The sequence below is a fragment of the Acanthopagrus latus genome, chromosome 12 (assembly GCF_904848185.1).
Source record: "Acanthopagrus latus isolate v.2019 chromosome 12, fAcaLat1.1, whole genome shotgun sequence".
Lineage (NCBI taxonomy): Eukaryota > Metazoa > Chordata > Actinopteri > Spariformes > Sparidae > Acanthopagrus > Acanthopagrus latus.
In genome coordinates this window covers 22,689,901-22,713,845 of record NC_051050.1, presented here as the reverse complement: position 1 = coordinate 22,713,845, position 23,945 = coordinate 22,689,901, and the positions used below count along the sequence as shown (strand labels likewise).

General features: G+C 40.7%; 1 protein-coding gene across 8 annotated transcripts in view; it reads left to right on the top strand.

Annotated features, from left to right (window-relative positions):
* The window catches only part of fibcd1 (fibrinogen C domain containing 1), a 214,716-nt gene that overhangs the window by 16,266 nt on the left and 174,505 nt on the right, over nt 1-23,945 (top strand). For 4 of the 8 annotated variants that reach the window (XM_037117101.1, XM_037117102.1, XM_037117108.1 and 1 more), the window contains exon 2: nt 20,768-20,882. The exons of 1 other annotated variant lie outside the window; for it this stretch is intronic. Coding sequence is in view for 3 of the 7 variants with exons in the window: in XM_037117108.1 (XP_036973003.1) it covers nt 20,841-20,882 (42 nt within the window). In the remaining 4 variants the exon portion in view is untranslated. The remainder of the gene's footprint in view (nt 1-20,767; nt 20,883-23,945) is intronic. 3 more of the 8 variants (XM_037117100.1, XM_037117103.1, XM_037117109.1) reach the window with 1 other exon arrangement.

Genomic DNA, 23,945 nt, shown 5'->3' with positions numbered 1-23,945 from the left:
ATTTGGTATCAACTCCAACTCTAATGATAAAACTACATCCGTCGCTGACTCCGATTGGCCACTACTAATGGACAGAGTAACTACAATGCATAAACACATCAATAGCCATAAGAATCATCTACGATCTAGATGGTCACACACACCTAAGGCCTGTATTGCAGACCAGGTTTTGTGGTTAACAAGGTAACTTAAGGGTTAACACTGGATTTTCTGTTCTATAGCAGGTTATGTTGGAAATAATGGATCAACACATGTAAAGAGCACAACTTTGTATCTTATCAGTTATCTCGAAAATGTCACAATCATTCATAGAAGATCATGATAGGTGTACACCTGTGTAGGTGGGCCCCCTCCTGTCATCTTCATTTCATTTTTCCCCCTTGTAGCTGCAGGAAATGTCAAAGTAATTTCATCAGAATTTCATTGTTCTTTTTATACTGATATCATCCTACAACAGAGGCTGGTTGAAGCCTTGTACTTAGTATTGAGTATGAAAGTACTGTTTTAAATTTCATTTTTATATTTATTTTTTGGCAGCTCGCAAATTCAGCTGAAAGATTGTGTCTAAAGTAAAGCAACACCTTTACAGTGTGGAATAAACACATTACTATCATCAGATCTACTCCTACCCTGATGATGGGGCAGTGTTATTCCATGCCTATTAATTTAGACATTCACATACATATAACAATTATTACAATCTTCAGCACTGGTGTATGCATTTACCCTCTCCTACTGGTTGTCTAATTGCTTGCTCTTCTTTAATAACATATCCCACTGTGTTGCAAATAGACCTGTCCATGTTAGTGATTGGTTATATGCTGCAAACTTTTATGTAAACCTGGACAGACTTATCGAGCTTACCAGCTTCATGCAACTGTTTAACATTGACTGTGATTGTTAGGGGTGAGGAAGTCAGACAACTTGTATTGTGGTACAGGCCTCTGGTGTTAAGTCGAGCAGAAGCTGAGGATCCAAATGCAGACACAAAGCAGGCGGGTTGAAAAAAAGAAAAATGCAGGCGACAAATGCTTGGCAACAGAAGCAGTCTGATATGAATCAAAGAAAGAAAACTGAAGAAATATACAAAAAACACTTAAACTGAAAACTATTGGGAACAAAAGCTGGAACACTAAGGACACATAAAGAGCAAAATGCAGAAACTGCAAAAATGGCACAACACTGACACGTGAGGGCAAATTCATATGGACCAATCAACTAATAAATACAGGTGACCGGGAAAAAGACAAAGACAGAAACACAAATCAGGATAAAACCTTTCAATAAAACTTATATCTCCATTTAAACCGGAAATACTCATCATGACGATCAAATTCACAATTCTATAACCTTTGTGTCCATGCTAGCAATAGAAGCCACCTGAGGGATTTTCTCCATTTCTTGTATGCTTCTTGTGTTCAGTCCACATTTTCTGCATTAAAATCATGGTTCTGAAAACAGTCGAACCCAGGAGACTCAGAGCCTCTCTCCGTGGTGCTGAAACTACTCCAGCTTATCACGGCATTACTTTATGATTTTAACTCCATCTTTGTCAGAAAACACAGTCTTGCAGCCACATGCCCAGGTGATAATAAAACCTGTGTGACTCACTGAGGACTGCTGTACAATTACTGTTGGCATTACTGTTGCACCACTTCTTTTTCATGTGAAAGGGATCAAAGGAGTCATCAAACCAACTCTTTTTTTTTTGAAGTCCTAGAATTCAACCAAACCTCACTGAAACTTTTAATTAATTTAGAATTTCACTGCTACATATTTTATACCAGGTAACATGACATTTGTTGATAATGGAGGAGTATGGGTGACTGGACAATGATACGATATTTACCATTATCACAAAGTCTGCCACGATACGATATAGTGGATTTGCGATCGATACGAGACCATATCATATTCCCAGGGGAATTTCAAAATAAAGGCGTATCTTAACGATGTATTCACTTTGCATCGATGCTGGTGGATCGTTGGTCATTAAATTGATAAAACGATCCGGATTCATGTATCGTTACACCACTTGTGTGGATATTCCATCTTAATGCATAGGCTGGGCCATTAATGTGGCCTGGGAGTTCAAGCAGTACTTACTTCTGCAGACTCAGTATTTCTCAGCGTGGATAAATATATGAGAAGAGAAGAGAACTGTTCTTTTTTTTTTTCTTTTTACTCTGCATAACTCAGCTGCTCCATTTCCAAGGCAGTTTTAACTCTCTTCTCTCGGGCGGAATTAAAAATGTACCTGATATGTGTTTAATGCAAATATCAAACACACGCTTAAAATTCTCTCAGCAGTTTTATCCTTTGAATATTTTTCTGTATTTCAGGGCATTGGAGGATTTTATATTACTATCTAGGAGTTAGTCTATTCCTCATGGCTCTTTCTGCCACTGTAGCATTCCACTGTGGCTTCTGTCTTGGAGAAAAACACTGCCCCAAAATAATTTGAATAAGGCGATTTAACAGGAAAACTGTATTTTAAACACATTTCCCACATTGTGCATTGCTGTTAACTGGGGGAAAGACCTGCTGTGTGATGAATACACTGTCAGTGGAGATGGAGATAAGGGGTGCACTTGATAATGAGGCATTGCTGTAGACAGCTACAGGCATGGTAAGCTTTAAAACTGAGTGAGAGGAGAGGAGGGTAGAGCAGTATAAAATAGAACATGACGAGACTGTTGGATCTCCACTTATTCTCTCCAGCTGAGCTGTAGTTTGATCGCAGCACTGGGACTAATTTCTTGGCAGTTTCCAGGCAGTCTGCCTTTGTAGGCGGGCAAAGGTTTAGATGGAATAACTTGAACATATTTCCCAGCAGTCCCCGGGCTTGAGAATTGGGACAGTGAGGATTGCTAATTGAGTCAATTATAAGGTTATGTGTGAAGGACAGCTGAATGCTCATGTTTTACATGAAACTCCGCAAAACACATCAGAGGGGACCGTCTTATCTACTGTACGCGTGCATGTCAGTTCAAACTCTGTCTGGCTGCCGAATTCTTAAATAGCCGGTTCCTTCAGTTAACCCGGGAGTTAACTGCATGCTTGTAACTCATCATCCCGCAGAACTTCTTTGTGTAGTCTGGTGTCACTGCTCCCACAGCCTCGCCAGCAATAGCAGAAAATATTAGGTTTTATGATGATTTCTGAGGGCTACCAGCCTCTCGCTGAGGTTTGGTATTAGATCTGTTTTCCTTCAGCCCACAGGGAACTCTGAGACGCTCACTAATGGATTCTAATGAGCTTAATTTGCTCCAGGATGAGTGATAAGGCGGCGAGAGCACCGAGGCATGTCTTAAGCCTCTATTTTACGAATATCACACACTGGGAAAGTAAAGAGAGCGTGCAGGACTCTGTGCTGATGATGCTTGATGCTGAAGCACAGTCAAGGTTAATGGATGGTGTTTCCTAGATGCCAGACCTTTTAATATGAGGATGAGAACCATGTTATCATCACTAACCATGCTACTGTTGAGTGTGTATGTATATAACAATAATAATGTATAGTGCTGTTTGGGATGCAAAATATATATCAAAACATACAAAATCTCATGAGACCTATAGTCTGTAAAGTCATACATCTTTGCTTAGTGCATCTGAACCTTCGTACCCTCAGGTGTGCATATACTACAGTTAAGGAATGTTGATGTATAAAAACACAAAACGGGGTAATTATCAGTTGTCCTATCAGTATTGGCCATCGACTGAATAAACAAAATAAAATCCAAATGCATGCATGCATTGTTTTTATTTTTTATTTTAAAATTTCATCCTATTCACAATTTTACGATCTACAAACATAGATATCACCTGTTTGTGTGTAGAAAAAAAACCAAACTACAACTGTTATTTCTTTGTTCCTGTGCTGTGTTGTTTTGTACAAGAACAAATAAATGACCTTGGACATTAAAGACAGGCGTGCAGTGTTAACTTCATTCTACCAAAACAAAACAAAAAACAACTTTTTTTTTCCACGACTGACAAGCTAAAAATAGATTATGATTAATTGTTTGTTTGTTTTGTTTTCTCAACAAGAATACAATGTTATGTTAGTAGTGGACTGGGACGTTCATAAATTAAGTAATTTTTCACAAGATTGTGCGTCTAGTCTGTCTATCAAAATACAATCCAAACATTCGATTGGTGATGGACGTATTCAGATCTTCCAAGAGTCCCAGGTGATGCTGTCCCAGAGTTAGTGACAACAACATGAGTGCTTTTATTATTAACTACCTGTATGAAGCTTATTTTTCCTTTGTCTTTATCTATTGTCTCATTTTGTGTTAGTGTAATAAGTGCTGAGGGATACGCATCAGGTGATGATTATAGGTCACAGGAATATATAATCTTACAGAATTTCGACATTATCCCTGGATAAGGGTTGGATGAAGGTTGTTGTTGCATTGATGATAACCATGATATTGATATTGTCTCAATAATACACATGATAATATCAAATGATCTGGCACAGACGATAGGCCTCGTGAATCTTTTGGTCAAGTTACATCTGTTTGGTTTCACTATTTATCTTCATGTTGTTCCTTTTGAAAAAACAAATGTACAAAATTCCTATAGTCATTGTGATAATGTTGTTATTGGACACGATACTTGTTTGGTTAATATCTGAATTTTTGTGACAGCCTTAAACTGGAGAGGGTAAAAATATCATGATTGAATTACAGAAACAGATTTAATGGCAATGAAACCATGTTGGCGTTATAAGGGAAATATAAAACCATTCGAGAAAAGGTAAACATAAATTTGTGTGTGAGACATGTGCGTGTGTGTGTGTGCGTGTAACCAGATGGGTTTCACCTGGCACTTTGTGAGCTTTTATCATCTGGATGTAATGGGCCCCTGCTAAGCATGAGCTGTTATCTCTGTGGGTTCACAGAGTGTAATCCCTTTTTCAATATTCTGTTTGGGTTCTGGAGCATGATTAGATGTGGCAAACGTGTGAAGGGAATAGAACCATGACATGTGGTAAGTTTGTCTTTATAATTGCTGAATGGATATGGAGGGGGGAACCACAATTTGAGTTTGCCACCTGTAGCTTGCCAGGAAACCTGTGGATTAGACCCCGGTGTCACCCTTTAACCCGTCTCCCCCACCCTGTCGAGAACGTAATTATTCCCCTCTTATCCTGCATATTACATGCAGAGGCACACCTACACTCATACGATGCTTCAGCAGTGTCAAGCTTTCAAGTGGGCAAACACAATGTGCTCTTTTTTTTTTTTTTTTTTTGGTCCTGATCTAATTAATGCACCAATTAAGAAAAAGGAAAACTGGCTTCCCAAGGGCAACTTTGCCCGGGCTCTGCTAATTAAATCTTGAAAACATGAGTGATATGCTTCCTGATCAGATGTGACAGCTTGTTCCTTGATGCAGACGGCTACAATAGGTAGAGGCCACACACACACGCAGGCAGGTAAAACAGTGGGGAACACTTCTGGCCCAGTTAAATCTCTGTTAAGGTCCAGAACGTGAAGTGCTTGAAAAGATAAAGGGAATAGTTATGCATCGTTTATAAAAATGAAATATTCCAGTCTATTTTTTTTTGCACAGGTCAGCACCTATATGCAAATAAACATATTTATGTACATTTTCTTTTTGCCCTCAGACCTCACTGTGGAGAGATTTCAGTGTTTACTTTCAATATTAAAAAGTGTTGCTGTGCAGTGAGGTCAGAAACATCCACATTAGCTTGGACACATGGACATTTTAGTCTTTTAAAAGTGCTTTTGAAAAACTTTGTGGGAACACACTGACCACTGCTCATTCACATGCATACATAAATAACTTATTAATAACTTATTTTGTTTCACTGTATTCTTCAACAATTAGTGCATTAGCAAACAGTTGCTGCTCAATATTCCAATTACAGCGAATTACCAAGAAGTTGCTATACAGTTCTTGGTCAAAACTAATTTACTAGTGGTTTGACATTTATTGATCCATATTGATGATTAGTTTAAAACAGCTTCACTATTACACATGAGGTGCTATTAATACAGTGTGCATGCTTTTAAACAAATAGTTACGTCTTCACGTTCCCTTGTGTAAGCAGAACTTAAAAGTGCAAATTAGTTTATTGAAAAACACAACAGCAAATAGGAAAAAAATAATTGGAAAGCAAGTTAACACAAGAAAAAAAAAACAGTACAACAAATCTGAAACAACCATGGCAAACCAGGAAAACACAATACCTCGCAACACACAACATATGGGAAAACACAAAAACAAAATGGAAAATTGGAAATTAAAGTTAACATAAGAAAAAGCACAACAACTTATAAATGACAAATAGCAGAACAGAAACCACTCAACAAAACAGAACAACATTAACCACTGGGAAAGGTACACTAGGTATGGTGGCTTTCATTGACGAGGATCGTTTCTGATTGGACGACCACACATTGTGTTTTTATAACGAAGGAAAGGCAACATTCTCTCATTATCTTGGGTCCCACTACTATGTTAATGTAATCGTGGTTTCTGTTTTGTGGTTGTGAATTTGCTTTCGTTAATTTGATTTTCCAATTCGTTGTCGTCGTTGTTGTCATTTCCCCATCAGCCATTGTGTTTCATGATTTGTTGTCGTGTTTGTGTGACTCACCTCACCCCTCTCCCTCGTTTGCAGCAGGAGACTTAGAGACAGGTATCTCAAAAAACACGAGCAAGGAAAAACATACTGGGAGTAAGTGGAAATAGAGTTTATTGTAATTTAGGTGAAGTCACCCAGTCTTTGTCACGGCTCAGGATTACATTACAGAAACAATCTTTTTTTTTATGAATGCAATTTATATGACGCACATTACTCATACCGCCATCTGCTACTGTATGTTTAACCTTTCTCTTGCTTTTTGAATGCTAAGTCAGCTGCATCAGCATCTGCTAATGTTTGTATCCACTTTACACCCCCGAGAAGTAATTGATAAAGTCTTTTTTTCCCCCCACTATTCCTGCATACAGTAACTTCTAATTAAATGCCACAGCTATAACCAAAAGGGCAATTAATGAATTATCAGCGCTGGAGTGCGGCAACAAAAGAGCAGCTATTACAATGCATAGACAATCTAATTAAAATTCGGTACTTCCATCAGTGTGCATTAGCATTTCAAAAGGAGACCCTGTTACGTAAATTTTCCCCAGCTTGTGTTGTCTTGTGACGGACTGAAACGCGACCTGTGTTGGACACACCTGGTCATACCTGTCTCATCTCTGCACTCCTTCACTCACACACAGCCTATCTGCATATTCAATGATGGAAAAGTCAAAATAAAAAGAGAAAGTATATTAAAAAAAATAAATAAATAAACTGCCGGGAACTGTGCACAACAGATCTGCATCTTTCTCTTGGTTATAAATGAACACAACATATTCGAACACTTTGCTTCTGCTTCAATCTGTTCATTTAAAAACCATTTAGATGAATTCTGTGTTCATTATTTTGCCATTGTTATGCAGAAATCTGACCAGAAATTAATCTTAACTTCAAACACAGTGAAGAGGGGGATTATTTCAGAGGTGATGAATATCACCTATATCATCTGAGATTAATTTGCACCCTTGAAAACTTCAAGATGGCTATTAGAACTAATTGCTTATTGATAGGTTTTGTCCTTCCTCTCTCTTTTTTCCTGCTCCCTCCCCCGTCTGTCTCTGTTGCGAGCTTCTATCTTTTCTTCATTGTTATTCTTTGATGGCGCGCTGTGGTTCTCAGAAAATTACCAAGTCAATTTAGAGCCACTCAATAAAAAGCTGATGTACTTCAAAATGTAGCCATAGACCAACGTGGAGAGAGGAATCAACACTTAACGGCTCCGTCCTTGCCCCTTACCCTCCGATCCATCTTCCCCCCTCCGTACACAAAACCGAGCCCCGAGCCTGAGGCCAACAGGTTGTGTTTGTGTTCCAGCCTTGAGCTTCTAATCCCACAAGACACACATGATAACAAGGTCAATTAACCTTGACCAATGATCTATATATTGTGATGAATTTGAACCTTTGCTCTGTAGTAATGGCTGGTTTCCTCTCACAATGGCTTCCTCCTTTGAGCTCTCAATGGAAAAGGGTCAAGCTTAAGTACCAGGGGACCAGTACTGTATGTTTCTTTATTTATATATATATATATATATATATATATATATATATATATATATATATATATATATATATATATATATATATATATATATATATATATAAAAGGTATACACACATACAGGAACGAGCTCTGCAGTTGAATTGTACAGTTTACTGAGCGACAGACTGACCTGACAGATTCTGCAAAACCCAGCAGATACAAGTGTAACGTCAGTGAGGTGAAGTTGACTTAAGAATTAGTCACTCTGTCGCTACATATTCACATTTCTGTTGTGTATTTTTGCCTTTTTTGGATAAAAACAGCTTTCTAATAGCACAAGTTAGGCTGCACTCTCAACTCTCTTATTCCAGATTAATAAGAATATATCACTGACAGCAGCTTTAACTGTGGACTATAAGGAGCTGCACACTACCTAGCATCTGCAGTTCAAAAGCTGTATTTGTGCCTCTCTTCCGATGATGACAGCAGACAGGGTATGAGCAACAAATTGGCCGGCAGATAAAGTGGCATTACGTGATAAGAAGCTGCTCAGGAAGCAGGCAGCAGGTCAGGCCTGATGAGAGGATCCGCAGAGCAGGAAGCACAGTGATAGAGCCTGCAAGCTGGTGCAGAAAAACAAAGATACTGAATGCAAATCTCACTCTGTACTCGTAGATTATGCCTTTGGAGTTCAGTTGTACCTAGTGTGACACGTCCGACGTGCAGCGGAGAAGGAAGTACTCAGATCTTTTACCTAACGCAGCATTATGAAACTTGTTTGCCTTAAAACAACAACAGCTTCAGAGTCATGTTAATGGTTCAGTGTCTTGTCACAGGGAACTTGTGCTGCTGTATGTACCTTCAGTGAGAGGGTGGGATCGCTCTATTACTTACATGTTAACTGGAAGATTTTCAACACACGACACTGTGATGACGTAATGAATTTTGCTCGTAGTTAGCGCCCTCACTATTGCTGTGTCTCAGTTCAGGGTGTGCATCCTTAGGAGGAGCATTTGAAGGCCAATTAGGTCACAACGCCATGCGAAGGCTGTCCCGATCCAAAGGCTGATCCAAAATGCAGCCCACAAATCTGGCCCTCTTTTCCCTCTCTTTGGAGGATGCTCCGCTACTATCCTTCGTGGCCTCACATATCCAAAGATTCTCCTTGAAAAAGTAGAAAGAGAGAAAATGGCGACATTGCGTGGTGTAGATCGTGACTTTCGTGGGCCGGGGCGGCAGAAATTGTGATGTAAGGGTAAAACATCTGGTGACGCAACCAGGAAATGCTCCAAAGGCTAGACCGTCCCATTTAACAACGGCTGACGCGGTTAACAAGGACTCGTCTTCCTTCCTTCTGACCTGGGATTTGGTATTTAAGACAGTGGTGTCAAACTCAGGACCTGTGGGATTCACCAAATATAAAAATGGCCATTTCTTTACAATGATGCTTTAAGTAAGAATGGCAATACCACGGCGCAAATACTCTGTACCAAGTGAAAAATATGCATTCAAAACCTTTAAGTACTGTCTACATATGTAGAGAAGTAGAAATTTCAGAATCTACTCTATAAATACTGCACGCTATGTTCCACCTACCTTTTCTCTTCTACCTCAGTACTTTATTTTACTTTACTTTACTACCTCTTATCTTATAGCTACTAAAGCATTTTATTGTTTCCATATTTGTCCTTTGATTTGAATATAACCACTGCTACAATGGCCTACTTTCCTTCGGAGATCTATCCACCTGTCTAGATTATGTAACAATTTGTTGGAGGTTGTAAGTTGGACTCAAGGACACCAAGACGGGGAAGAGGTTAAAAGGAATTTATTTGAATTGCTCTAGTAGTAGGCAGAGGAAGGCAGCTCAGGCAGGTGGCTCAGCAGGTGTAGCAGCGGGGTTCAGGATGGTGTTTGCCGAGGCTTCGAGGAAGGCTCCGGTGAGTGAGACCACAGAGGATCCATAGTGGAGTGAAGGCTGGAGACAGGGTGGCAAAAAAAAAAAAAACCCAAAAAAAAACAGAGGTACCAAACTCACTGGAGAAGTTGAGGAGAGACAAAGTTAGTCAAGTTGGCTCACACAGAGACATGAGAGCAAAAAGGTCACTGAAAGTAGTGCTAGCAGAGAAACCACTGCACCACGTCAACAAGTCGAAAACAAATCAAGTGGAAAGACGAGACCAGAGCATTTGAGCTGTCGCTGATGATTAGATGCGCTGCAGGTGTGTGAGAGGCCGGAGTTCCAGCCGTCAGGAAAGTCCCGCCCAGCCTCTCCACCTCAAGAACGAAGTCAAACAAAAAGCACGAAGCAGATAAAATAAAAATGCCACACAAACAGTCCAAATCATAACATTATGATCACGGATGCATCAGCGTCTTCATCACTTGAGTGCAGCAGCTGATGAAGGTGCAGCACATCTTTGACTACATGCTGCACGAAGTGTATTAGAGACATAACAGTATATACCTCTGAAATGTAGCGGAAGAGAACTATAAAGTGGCATAAAAATGGAAAAGTAAAGTGCAAGTACCTCATATGGTCCTTATTAAAGGCAGTTCTGCAAATGTATTTAGCTCTTTTCTTTAACTGCCAGAGTGATTGCGTCACACCGGCAAGGACGCTGAGCTTTAAGGTCATTAAACTCACTGTGAGACTGGCTGTAATCAATGCCTTCACCTTCTCCCTCTGAGAGTCAAGAAGATTTTTTCCCCCCTCAACTATATATTGAATTTATGCAAGCCATACAGTAGAGGAGCGTGCCGCTTTAGATCCTGGCCACAGTTGTCCTATTTATGTGATAGTATAATGTTTGATGTGCACGGTTAAATCTCCCATTAATTTTAAATGGCCAACAATTGACAATGCTGTTAATCCTATACTGACGGTAAACTGTTGGCTGAGGAGCCTCAAACAGGAAATAAAGAAAAAAAAGGTTTGCCTGTGTGTGCCTGCAGATAAAAGGAAAATACTTTCATATGCAATATGAAACGTAACTTTATACACACACACACACACACACACACACACACACACACACACACACACACACACACACACACACACACACACACACCAAATCAATATCTAATATGGAATATATTTGAATTATTTTTCCAGCTCTGTTTGATTTTTGAGCAGCGTGTCGTTCAAAATGCATGGAAACACGCGCTTTGAGTCTGCCGAGTCTTTAAGCCTGCAGGTGGAGGAAAAGTGTGGATATTAGTATTCAGCCGGTGAGTGTGTCGACAGGTACAGACAGAGGGAGAGGGCACAAATGTCCCAATACCAGGTGTAGAATTCTCTCTCTTTTCATCTGCTTTCTGTTCCTTCCTGTCTCTTCTTTGTGTTTTTGTCAACTCGTCTCGAGGTGCTCGAAGTGCCTCTCAAAAAAAAAAAAAAGAAAAAAGTTTAAAAAAGGAAAGAAAATAAAAAAAGGCGAGGCTGCCGGCCATGAAAAAGCGAGTCGGAACTTTTGAAAATAAATTTAAATAGGTGCCCTCTGCCGCTCAGATGCATTTGCTCTGATCTGCCTCTTTTCTTCACTGTTCACACTCGCTGCAGTTTATCGTTTACCGACCGCCACCAGCCTCGCCGGTGTCGCCTCATGTGTTCTCATTACCACACACAAACACACACAAACACACACACACACACACACACACGATCATCATGAGCTCAGACACTTCTGGCATATGTACACGGGATGTGGAGCTCGAGGTCAGAGACGGCTCCTCTGAGATTCAGCTCGCTCGCTCGCTCCCACAGCAGAGACGAGCGGAGTGCGTCAGGAATGAGATTCCTCCTGCCTGCGACATTGTTTTTCCTATAGGATGATGGCAGAGGAGCGGAACTTATTTTGTTTCCAGTGTGTGCCCCTTATGGCCAGTTGCGGTCCCATCAGTCACGCTCAGATGGCTGCAGCTACCTTTGGCAGGCTCGGCACGTGTGCCACTTTGAAAGCAGGCTGAGCCTGCAGAGAAGCTGAACCTATAAAGTGTCTATAATTCTGAAATGTGGCTTCTAGGAGTTTGTTCTTCGAGCGCTCGAGAGGACAAAATAAGGCCAGTGGGGTCTAGTATAAGTATGAATGGTTTCTTCTATCACCTTTGGGGGGGGAAAAAAAAGACATTTTTGTTTACAACCCTGGTGACCTGGGAAGCAAATAACTGTGACTTCCAGCAGCTGCAGTGCAGGAACACAGCCTTGATTTCGTTGAAGTGAAATTCAGTTCATGCCAGCGGTGGCTTTGATGGCGATTCAGCAGCTAATGCAGCAAAGCAACACCAAGTCTTTCTTGTTTTTTTCCCCCCCATTTTCTGAACCCGACAAAGAAAAGATCATGTGAAGGCAAAGAAGAGCAGAGCTTGTGTCACCTCATTAGGGTTGTTTTTCCACTTTGTTGTTGTTGTTGTGGTGGTCATAGGATTAATCCAGCACATAACATGGATGTGAATGTATTCATATTTTCAACCCCGTCTCCCAGAAAACATATTGTTGTTGTTGTTGTTTTTGTAAATCGCATTGTGGTGACAAATGTAAGCACTTCCTGGATTATGTTCGGAGAAGGTCCTACTTTAAGGGAACGCATGGTGCTGGAGCCACAGAGAAGTCATCGGGTTGGGTCGGGGGCAGATAAAGTGCAGGAAGGGGACAACAGAATCCAGGGATTGCATCCATTTTCCCGTCTGTGGTTACAGGCTAAGGTTAGGGAAACTCCAGCATACATAAAAATATAAACAAAAAACATGTAAATCTAGAGGGGATGTCTTGATGTCAGCTACTTGGACAATAAAGCAACAAACTGATGCCTCTTCAGGGTAAAATCAAACTGAGATGTGCTCCAACCAGCCCCAGTGAAATAAAATGCCCAAACTGAAGGTGTATATGTTGAGTTTCAAGAATAAACTCAGCCTCCTCACTAGAATAACAGTAGAGTCTAAACAGACCAGAGCTTCTGGCTGGATATCTAAGGGGAGGAGGTTCTCAGTGAGTCGGGGATTCGTAATATGAGTGTGACAGCATCAGATCGAGGGTCAGAGCCACCTGGGTGCCGTTCCCCACCTCTTTTGAGCCTTCACAAAAGGGGGCATCGTCATAACCCTGATTGGCTGGGAGGGGAACGGGCCCCAAGCTGCTTCCACTCCTCAATCAGGACACCACCACCACCACCACCACCCTGCACGCAGGTGATCTGAATCCAATGCAATCACGCCAAACACAGAAAGATAGCAGGTCTTAAACAACAGGACTGCGACAGTTTTACACAGTCTGTTTTGGTAATTTTATGAATGTTTTGTGTTTTACTGTTGAGATTTGTTCAATATCTACATTTTTTGCGACTTGTCAGGTCCGCTGATTAATATTTCCTCACAAATAAAAGTAGGAAACTTATTTGCTATTGTAAATTATTTGTGCATAAAATGTAATATTAATGTTATTTCCAGGAGACAGGGCTGAATTTGCCTTTGTTTCAATTATACACTTGTCTGCAAAATGTTATAAAAATATTACATATTTTGAAGTCCTTCATGCAGAACTGCATTATTTCCTTTTCTTACACAAAAAAATATAAAACTGTAAGACCTTGCAGCTAAATGAATAACACTGAAGATAGAAATGTGAAATACTGTTTATTTCTTGTAAATAGAAGAGAGCAACATACGAAAATAATAAAAACAACACCCTCACATGAATCCAGATGAATTGTCGGGCGTACTTCATTCCTCAGTGAAATCTCTGTTAGAGAGCAGCTGCGTGCGGGGCCGCCTGAAAGCGTTGACCCTGGGCTTTGTCTGAACCCACGCATCATGGATTTTTAAAATAATAATGTGTCGCTGTATCAACTGTTGGTGACTGTGCTGACTCTCAATGGCCCAAACGCGTCCTCTTATTTCCCTTGCAGCAATTTGTCCTTGTCAGAAAAGCCTCTGAGTTTTCGGCTACACAGAGTCCATTGATTCGGTGCCTTTTAAGGTACATATTCATGTTGTGAGAAAAACCTGATTATTCACTACATTTTACGTAATTTATACATTAATACGGTTCTTTTAATGCAACATCTTTGCAACAGCTCTGGATTATCTAAAAGCCTGTATAGAGGCGACACTGTTATTCATGCCATATTGAAAAGAAGAAACATATTGTCATGAAAAGCTGCTGTCTCTGCTGAAGTCAAATATGTTGTGTTTTAAATGACCTCATGGAATGAATAACTCGCGTTGTAAGAGGCTCTTTATGCGTCGTGTTTAAGAGCACGCATGGTGTGCAGCAAACCGCAACGCAGGATCGATATGAGTTGACGGTGACATATGTCATATTGTGTGTGGCTGGTGCTTCAGCTGCGTGCGATAGTGTCATTTGAACCTAATGTCTGTCGGATGTTGTGTTGTGTATTTGTGTTTGGCCTTGCAGTCGATGTAAAGGACTATAGGATCACAAGCGTTACAGGCAATAATTCAGAATGCCTAGCCATGAGCAGGCGTGTGTTTTAAGGGAATTACTGATGGATATCGACGAAGGTAAATACTGTAAACTGTTTGATATACAACCCATTCGCCGTTATAAATGTTGGCAGTGTTCGTTGTTCTGCAAACCAAGGATACGTCAAAACTTTACTTTTCTTTAGGTTGCATAGGTGTGATTGGCAAAGGACAAAAAAGCAGGACAGTATACAGCACACCTACCATGACACGGTGACACCATGACAAAAATGATCAATGGATCTCTGGATTAAGTTTAAGTAGACCTGCATATTAACCTTTTAAGCCCCAAGCCAATTTTCTAGGGTTAGGGTTAGGGTTATTCACAAAGTTTGACGTTTAGTTGTTTATTTGAGTAGTGTCTGGGCTGTGTTTGGGTCATATAAACAAGTTTTTTACATGTTGCAGCTTCTGCTCTTTAATTTGATATAAAATATGACTATATTCTTTCATAATTAGTGCAGTAGTGGCTCTGTGGTTGTTCTGCATGTCTTAATGGTTAGGATTAAGCTAGGCCTAACCCTTAAATTGAAGAGAAATGTAGGAACACAAGACCTGATTTTGAAAATGTCCTCACAAATGTTGGACCACTGGGCTGTGGGAACAGAGGGCTGACCCCTTCTGGATCATACTATGACATTTTCTCGTTGTGCAGCTGGCTCTAGAGGCAGTATTTTCTAACCATGTCGGGGGAGTTCTTCTTATGCGATTTAGAATAATGTCACTTGCAAGGTCATGTAAGGGGTAGACTACAGCATTTATTATACATGCCCCCCCCAAAAAAGTGGATTTGCATGATTTACGAGAGACTCATAATCAGGTCGGAAAAGCTGGATTTTCGGATTTAACTGGAAGAATCACACCCCTGATGGTGTAACTTCTTGAGGTTAAGTTTCCACATCTTGTCTGTGATCTTGTTAGATTTAGGCACGGAAATCACTTGAGGAAATGGTGAGGAAAAGATCATTTTCATGCTTAACATGCTGGGGTCATCCTTATGTTCCCACATTTCTAGGACATTTTCAAAATTGGGTCTTGTGTTTCTACATTTCCCTTTGATTTAAGCCCTATCCTCCAACAAGGTTTTTAAGGAGCACTTTATAGTAAATTAATATAAGAATGAATGACTAATATTATTTTGATCAGCAGCGGCAGAAATCATCACAATCGCAATCATTACGAGAAAAAATAAAATAGGCTTATCAAAAAGGGTTAGGGCCATAGGGAACATAGGCACGCTCCCAACTTACCAATGGTTTCCTTAAAAAAAATGTCCAGTGGTTTCAAGCGTACAGATGTTGAAACAGTCTCAAACTGTGGTCACTTTGTTGGCAGCCGTCTCACCAGTAACTCCAGACCATCCCATCCAACTCTTAATGTGAAAGTCAGGTCATAAACATGCAATGTTGAACGTGATATGACCCATTTTGTAGGAATGTCACTATGGTTCCTGGTGTTTGACATGTATGTGAACGGTTCACTGGACACAACTGGGCTGTAATACACCAGATCTACTTTGTGGTCGAACTGAATGAAAATTGGAAATTTACCTTCGCTCGGATGCGTTCTCATCAAATTCAAATTAATCTGAACGGGCGTGGCATTTTGATTGCATGTCGTTGTTTACGTTTTCTGATAAACACAGTTGACTATTTGCTGAAAGCTCGACCAAAGTACCAAAAAAACAAAAAGAAACTACCCACATGTGGAAAGAAAAGGGTGATTATAACAAGCATATTTGAATATAACAACATTAAATACCTGTTGTGCACTGTCTCTGTATGTATCGTCTCTGCCCTCCAGTAAAAGGGTTATTAAAGTAAAAAAAATATATATACATATAAAGAAACATCTTCGTCTGTCGCTTTGAACCTGATTCATTGCGTACGTATCATAACCACATGTACTGACACAGAATGGGCCAACAAGCAACAATAGGGGTTAACGCGGTGCTTTCTGCTGGGCACAAGCTGTGCTTTACACAGAAGCAGAGGGCTTGTTCTTCCATTGTCTGTTTTTATGCCACTGTAAAACCAGAGCACACACACTGGGCAGGTATAAAAGAAGAGAGACACGAGGGGTAAGATAAGGCGACGGCAGCATGTGCCGAGGCATCAGAGGCCCTTTGTAAATCTTTATTTCTTGTTGCAACCAGCTGCTGACTGAGAATTAAACAAACACTGAATAAAAACCAAAGTGGGACCTCTCTGGGTACTTGAGGTTGTTCCAGGGGGTCCTTCACAAAAGTGGAATAGTTTAATTTCAATATAACACCATTCATAAGTAACACTATTACAGAATTTAAGCTGATGCACTTTCATTCATTTTCTTTTGTAATGAAACATCTCAAAGAAAAATGCTTGTCCGGTTTAATTTGTGTCAGTTTAGAGGTCCTTGACGCTGAATGACTGGAGAACTATTGCTCGAGGTATTTCCACCCCCCAAAAAATGACTCATTAGTCATATTCCTCGCTGTGTGTGGAAACGAAAGTGAGGATTTGTAAAATAGAAACATTTAAAAAGATGCTCAGACATAACTGGAGTCAGACTCCCTTTTATAGGTTTGTATTGATGGCACACAGTTCTAATGGTGACAAAAAAAATCACTCAACAAGATGTTATCATGAGGTCATTTAGTCCCGATCGTAACCATAGTGCAACACTGTAGGATGTGGGTGAGGAGTATCCCAACGATTTCCACCGCAGTCAACTGCAAAGGGCACCGATGGGAGCCTGAAACGGCCTAACGATGAGACTGTGAAGAAAATAGATGAAGAGTGGTAGGAAGAAAACAATATTCCTTCCTAAGGATAGCTGTGGTGGATGGTTAGTAACAGAGGCTGACAGCGTCCTCATATGAGATGCTAATATATTCTGGGTGAAAGTGTGCTGCTCCCCTCATTAGTAGCCTCCTAGTTTGACAGAGGTGTTGGGGTGGCTGCCATTCACCCGGGATAATTATCCAAAGTGTGCTCTGAGGAAACCCATTTTTCCCTCGAACCAAACTCCCCGAGAAAATAATATTAAGACAACAGTAGAATATTTTCTGTGGATTATTTGTTCGACTAATGGCCTTTTTCTACAGCTTAAGGAGTCATGCGTGTATCCTGATGCTTCTTCGCCGCAGTGGTTTGAGCCACTGTTGAACTGTCATCCTCAGGGTGGCGCTAGAGGGACAACATATCAACACCAATACAATTTAATACAAGGTACTTTTATTGCAAGTTTTTGGTAAACATTGGTAAACCTGCTGAAATAGGCGACCAAATCACGCAAAATGCCTTATTCTAGATAATGATGCTTTGACGTGGGGCAGCTGTAGCTCAGGAGGTAGAGCTGGTCGTCTAGTAATCGGAATGTCAGTGGTTTGAATCCCTCAAATTATCCTTGAGCAAGATACTGAACCCCAAATTGCTCCTGATGAGCAGTTGGCGCCTTGCATGGCATCCTCTGCCATCAGTGTGTGTATGTGTGTGTGAATGGGTGAATGTGGCAATTACTATAAAGCACTTTGAGTGGTCAGTAGATTGGAAAAGCGCTTTAAAAATGCAAGACCATTTGACATCACTGGCCAGGCTGCCATATGTGACGAGTTGAGAGTGAGAACGTGACTACTGCATTGTTACAGAAATGTTGTTGATTGCACCATTTCCACCATTTCCACCTTCTACCCTTATCTTTGAGTCATTCTTTACAACTTCCCTTTGAAACACGAAGCAAACCCAGAAAAATGTAAGGTAAAACGTCAGTCGTGAGTTAGCTTTCATGTGTCGAGGCTGCATAAACGTCAGCCTGTCAGGACCTTGATGTTTCACAACAGAGGGATATCAGTGGCCACTCACTCCTCACACCACATTTATGTTTCCCCCACGCTGTGACTCAAATTGTAAAGTTGCGGTCCATCGAAAGTGTATTAGGCACCTATTTTCAGGCTAAATTATGTTGACACTCAGTCACTCGCTCGCTCGGCCCCTTTTCCCCTCACGATGTATAAAGTTCTCTGTTTTGCAGCGACAGAGCGGCGCCTTACAAAAGATGGGACTGAAAAAAAAATGTAAGGGAATGCTATTAGGCGCAGGGGTCCTCGAAGAGTTAAAGCCTGATTGGCATTGTTACGCCTTTGCCTTAATCATTTCAGCAGGATAAGTCAAACATGACACGAGTTTCCACACCATGTGGAAATAAATAAATTAATAACAATAAAGGGCTTTACATAAGAAGATCACGAGTGGCTCCGGGAATGACAAAAAATAGAAAATTGTATTTATGTCGGCACGAATAAAAGCCAGATATCTGATACTGTATGTGCAGACTCCAGCCATGTTCTTTACCCCCTAGTTCTTCCCATTGGAACTGATGAAGAAGCTGGCAGGGAAATCGAGGATATTGTGTGTAGTAGCATATGTATGACAGATAGACTTCAAGCTAAACGCTGCATATTGAAGCATTAACCTCCTCTCCCTCTGTCAACGTGGCCTACAAATGCTAATAACAAGATAATGTCACACTGAATTTGCCTTCATAACATTGAGTCAGTTGCATTAAAGACACACACATGTAACAAAGAGCCATAAGGTCGGCAAACAAACGTATTATTGTCAGATAACAAGGCCCTTTATCTGTGGTATGCTAACACTGAATATACGACTGATGCTACCACACTGAGTACGTCTGCGGTGGCAGATATCCTGAGTGTACTGACTCAAGCAAGGGTTTAATTTATTGCCAATGAATTCAACTTTTACAAGGACAACTGTGTTCTTTCAAAAGTTACTAGGTCTCGCTTATAAGGCTGTAGTAAGATTATTTTATGACATGGTTTAAGGATACTGATATTTTTAAATCTGTGCCCTGTATTTACATGTTTTTGTGTGTAAATGATTCATATTCTAAACAAAGGTTGTGGAATCTGGCGGATAGATTGTAATCCTACCAGTTGTAATGTAATCCTTTGGGGCAACTACTATCTACAGAATTACCCGGTATTTCAACTGGTATACGTTGCAGAACGGCTTCAGTACACGGCAGAAAATAGAAACCTTGTGTATCTGCTGCAACGACATAGATACTTAATGCAGCGTAGTGGCAGAGCGGAAACAGATCCGGTGGAATTGAAGGGTTAGACTTTTGTTATAGCGTGTAGTCTGAAAATCCCAAGCTGATGAGAAATGATATGTGCTGCACTGTATTATTAGAAAAAAAGATCAGCTAGCTCACTTTGTGGCCTCTTCACAGGTTCATTTCAGTTCATCCATCCATGTTCATGATGACCTGGTGCGCATGCAGATTATCCACTGAAAATTTGAGATATAGTCAAGAAAAGAAGCGGGCTGGAGACAAATAATAATAGTAGAACCTCAAAACGAGACGTGAAACATTGGACAATTTTGGTAACGGACCAAGCTGATCTCAGCCAAGAAACCAAACCAAAACAGACAATCTGAGAGGGAGCTAAGTTCCTGGAACAGAACATTTTAGCTGTGAGTCAGCTCGAACAAAATCAGGATCTGTGGAAAGAAAATTGGTATCGAGAGAAGAACAAAACTTGAATTTGGAGGCCAGCGCTGTTAGACTCCTACTTAGAGTATGTGCCGCCGTATGTTCGGGCATTTTGTCTGCTGAGGCGCGCTGAAATTGGTTTTGTCTGCAAGAGAGAGAGAGTGAAAAAAAAAAAAATATGAGGAGTTTTGACCATGAATATAAAGTTTGATGGTCTCAAATTATTTTTATTCACTCACTCATTTTATGGGGTCCTTTTGTTACTGTCCATAACGTTAACACTATTACTGGCATAAGCTCCATTACCGAATGTGCATTGCAAAGAAGGTTCGCCCTCCATCGTGCTGAAACACTTCTTAATGGTGCTTTTTATGTCTTTAATCGTATGAGTTGTGGCGTGTTTTCAGACAGGGGATAGTGGCTTGTGCAGAAAATATATTTTAATGATGTCCTGCTGATCAGAACAGCAACGATTAAAACATAGAGCTTCAGTAAAAAGCGTTGGGGGTGTGGGGTGTGGGTGGGTGGGGGGGCATTTGATTTCCATTTGAGTGCATCACAGCTCATTATCAACCACTAACTGGCGTGTGCTTTTCTGCAGAGAGAAGTATAAATAATCCTAAACACATGGATTGCCAGGGAAAAAAAAAAATGATGACTGTTTCATCACATTCTTCATTGCAGCTAGGAGGTGGCCACGAGGGATATAAAGACAGAGGGATGCAGATACACAGCTGGTGACAGGCTGCTCAGACGAATGAAACTTGTGAGTGCAGTCGAGGGGAAAAAGAGCCAGGAGGTAAACCAATTGTGTGACACTACAGGCAGATCAGGTATGGAGAGTGCACTTGATGAGGTGTGATGGCTCTCGATTCAAACCTCATCAGGCAGTTGGATGGACAAACCGTCTTCACGCACTAATTGACTTCCACTTGCTCTGTCACCTTTTTTTCGGGTCCAATCAAGAATGGAGCCAAATGCTGTGACAGCTTGGAAGAAGAAAAAAAAAAACAAAAAAGAAAGGAAAAAAAAATCCCTGCTAAGCCACTGAAGGTGTAATCTGTCAATGTTCCATTGAAACATTTTAAAAACAAGCAGCGCATTCGCTCAGGGGGAGCGAGGACAAATTAAGGGATGGAAACAGCCGAGGATGAAATGTTGGAGGTTAACATTTCTGTAAACTCAGTAGGCTACAAAAAGGTTATGTATTAACATTTGTGCAAAATGTACCACGTCATGTTCACGTGACACGTTTGCTTTCTTTGTGACTTTCATATCACTGCTGGAGTTACAAGCAGCCCTCTGCAGTTTGAGTCTGCGTTCTGTAGGCATGACACCTCTGGATGTCTTTATGGAGACCTGGAGACATCTCCAGTCGCGTTTGTGGAGACCAATACAAGATATTTTTTTCACGGAAGTCGGGCAATCTCCAGATTTGTTCATGGGGACAAGACTGGGTGTCTTTAAGTAGATCTTAAGTAGACTTTTCCAGTCATGTTTGCTGCAATCAAAACTGAGTATTTTACTCAGGATTTCCAGACGTTTTCATGAGGATCAAACAAAGTATTTCAAGCCAAACGTACAACTTGAACTTATCCACAGTTTTGCAAAAATGTACCTAGCATTAACATGTACTCTGGCAATTGGGTTATAACATTTCTATTATCATGTTCACATAATATGTTCATGATCTAACCATTACCAAGCAGTGATGCACTTTGAGACTGTGGTTCAACATTTTGTCATTGCTACAGCACTGGATAGCCGCGTTTGTAGCGACAAAAGTGGGTGAGACCTCAGGGCGCTTCCAGCTGTCATCTGTGGTGACCAAAACCAGATATTTTAAGCCAAAATATTATTTTTTTTTCCTGACCCTAACCAACTGCTGACATACATCGTCAACATTTACTCTGGTGGTTGCTTTGGGTGAAAAAAGGCACTTGTGCTCAATAGAAATCCAGATTGCAACTGACACTAAAACAGATGTCTACAACAACGGTAACGTCACACCTGAGCAAAAAACCCCCCAAAACAAAACAAAACAAAAAAAAAAAAAACGTAGAAGTTTAATCAAGCTAGAGCAGTGTGCTGGTGCAGAACATCACACCTCTGTCTTTTCCCCAGCCGAGCAGAGCGAGGGAAATGAAATCAGCAGGCTAGGATGTGGGCTGTCTGTAATCAGGTTTCACCGCCCTTCCCTATCGACTGCTGGGTCAAGATCATATAAGCATGCTGCTATGTCTGCCCACCATCCTGCCTGCCTCTCTCTCTTGCTTGCCCTCTTTCTCAATTTCAGGTTCTGTGTTTCCCTCTCTGGTGTGCTGCTCTGCTTGTTTGCCTTGAATGTACCAGTCAGTGAGTATAATTCAGTTTTGGCATCAATCAGAAGGTGAATGGGATCCAATTAGATTTATTTGGGCTCACTTCTGATTATTAACAATGAGAGAATAAAGCACCACATTGCTTTAGATTTTTAGCATTGTGTTATGAACACTGGACTGTAGTCTTCTTCCATTGAATAGTGAATGCTGTGTTTGTAATGTATGCGTGTCTGATGAAACCTTGAATATAGCACAATTTTAATAAAAGGGTCGGACATGCTGACATAGATTCCTTGTAATTTTATACTGTGTACCACAAAAAACCCCCCACAAAATAATAATTTGTTCATCGAAAGAGGCACCTACCGACGAGTATGTGTGATAATACCTATACCTATTGTGGTACTGTGTGTTTGCAGGGAGGGATTTTATAGAGCACAGGAGATGACATAGAGCCAGCACGTAATGAGCCTTGATGAAACTTAATAGCAGTATTGTGAGATGGGGAGCGCTCCATTTCACTGTGATGGAAGAGCCTGTCTCTTAAAGATCCATTTGTGTCGTACCAAGGTCAGCATTTTGTCTTTAATGAGAGTGATCTCACAGAGGTGCAGTAAATACTGACGCTGTCACCCATACTTGAATGTACATGTATAATGTGACATTAATAAAAGATATGGATGGACACAGACAAATGGCAGCACACGTCTACGGAGAAACATGACATTATAGCTCGTCATTACTCCCAGAGCGGCAAACGCAGCAGCCTGGTCAATGGCCCAATGCTTTAAGTTTGACGCTGTTGTACCCCCTCTAGTATGGGAGTTTAAAGAGCGAGTGACGTCCGAGTTGGGTGGTGGTTGGGTGGGTCAAACACATGCCGATGTCCCAAAAACCCAGAATTTCGTCCTGAACGTGTCTGACGCAAGTCAACACGATGCTCCCAAACACTTACCGGCTGCACACGATTGGACGAACACCACTTCAGCCGCGCTCCGAGATTTCAAATCAGACCAACATTGCCACTTATTTGTAAACTTCACCTTATTTTCCAAAAATAGCTGAGTGAAATGTGTTTCTGAAGACATTTTGGGCAAGAAATAAACCACGAGGTGGCAGAATCTGTCTTCATTTTAACTTGTCAAAGGAGTTTTCAGAGATCGCACAGATCCCACACACGTAGCTTAAAAGTCGATACTGATTTGTTACGCAAGTTTCATAGGTAAGTTACCGTGCGTGACAGAACACACTTATTTTTACTCAAAGTTAGATCTTTTCCTGAACCTAACCAGGTAGTTTTTGTGCCTGCACCTCACCAATCACCTCAAACAACCGTCAAAAAGTCATGAAATGTAATAAAATGTAAAATGTTTGCCAGAAAACTTTATTATAAGTCCAACTAATGTTGCAAATTTATGAAAGCTCACTTGACATGCATATGCAAAACTAACCCTCCGCTCTGTGTTTATGCACGACTTAAATTCGTATTGCAATAACTGCTTTAAACTCTCCTAAAGCAATTAAAAAACACTTTTAAGCGT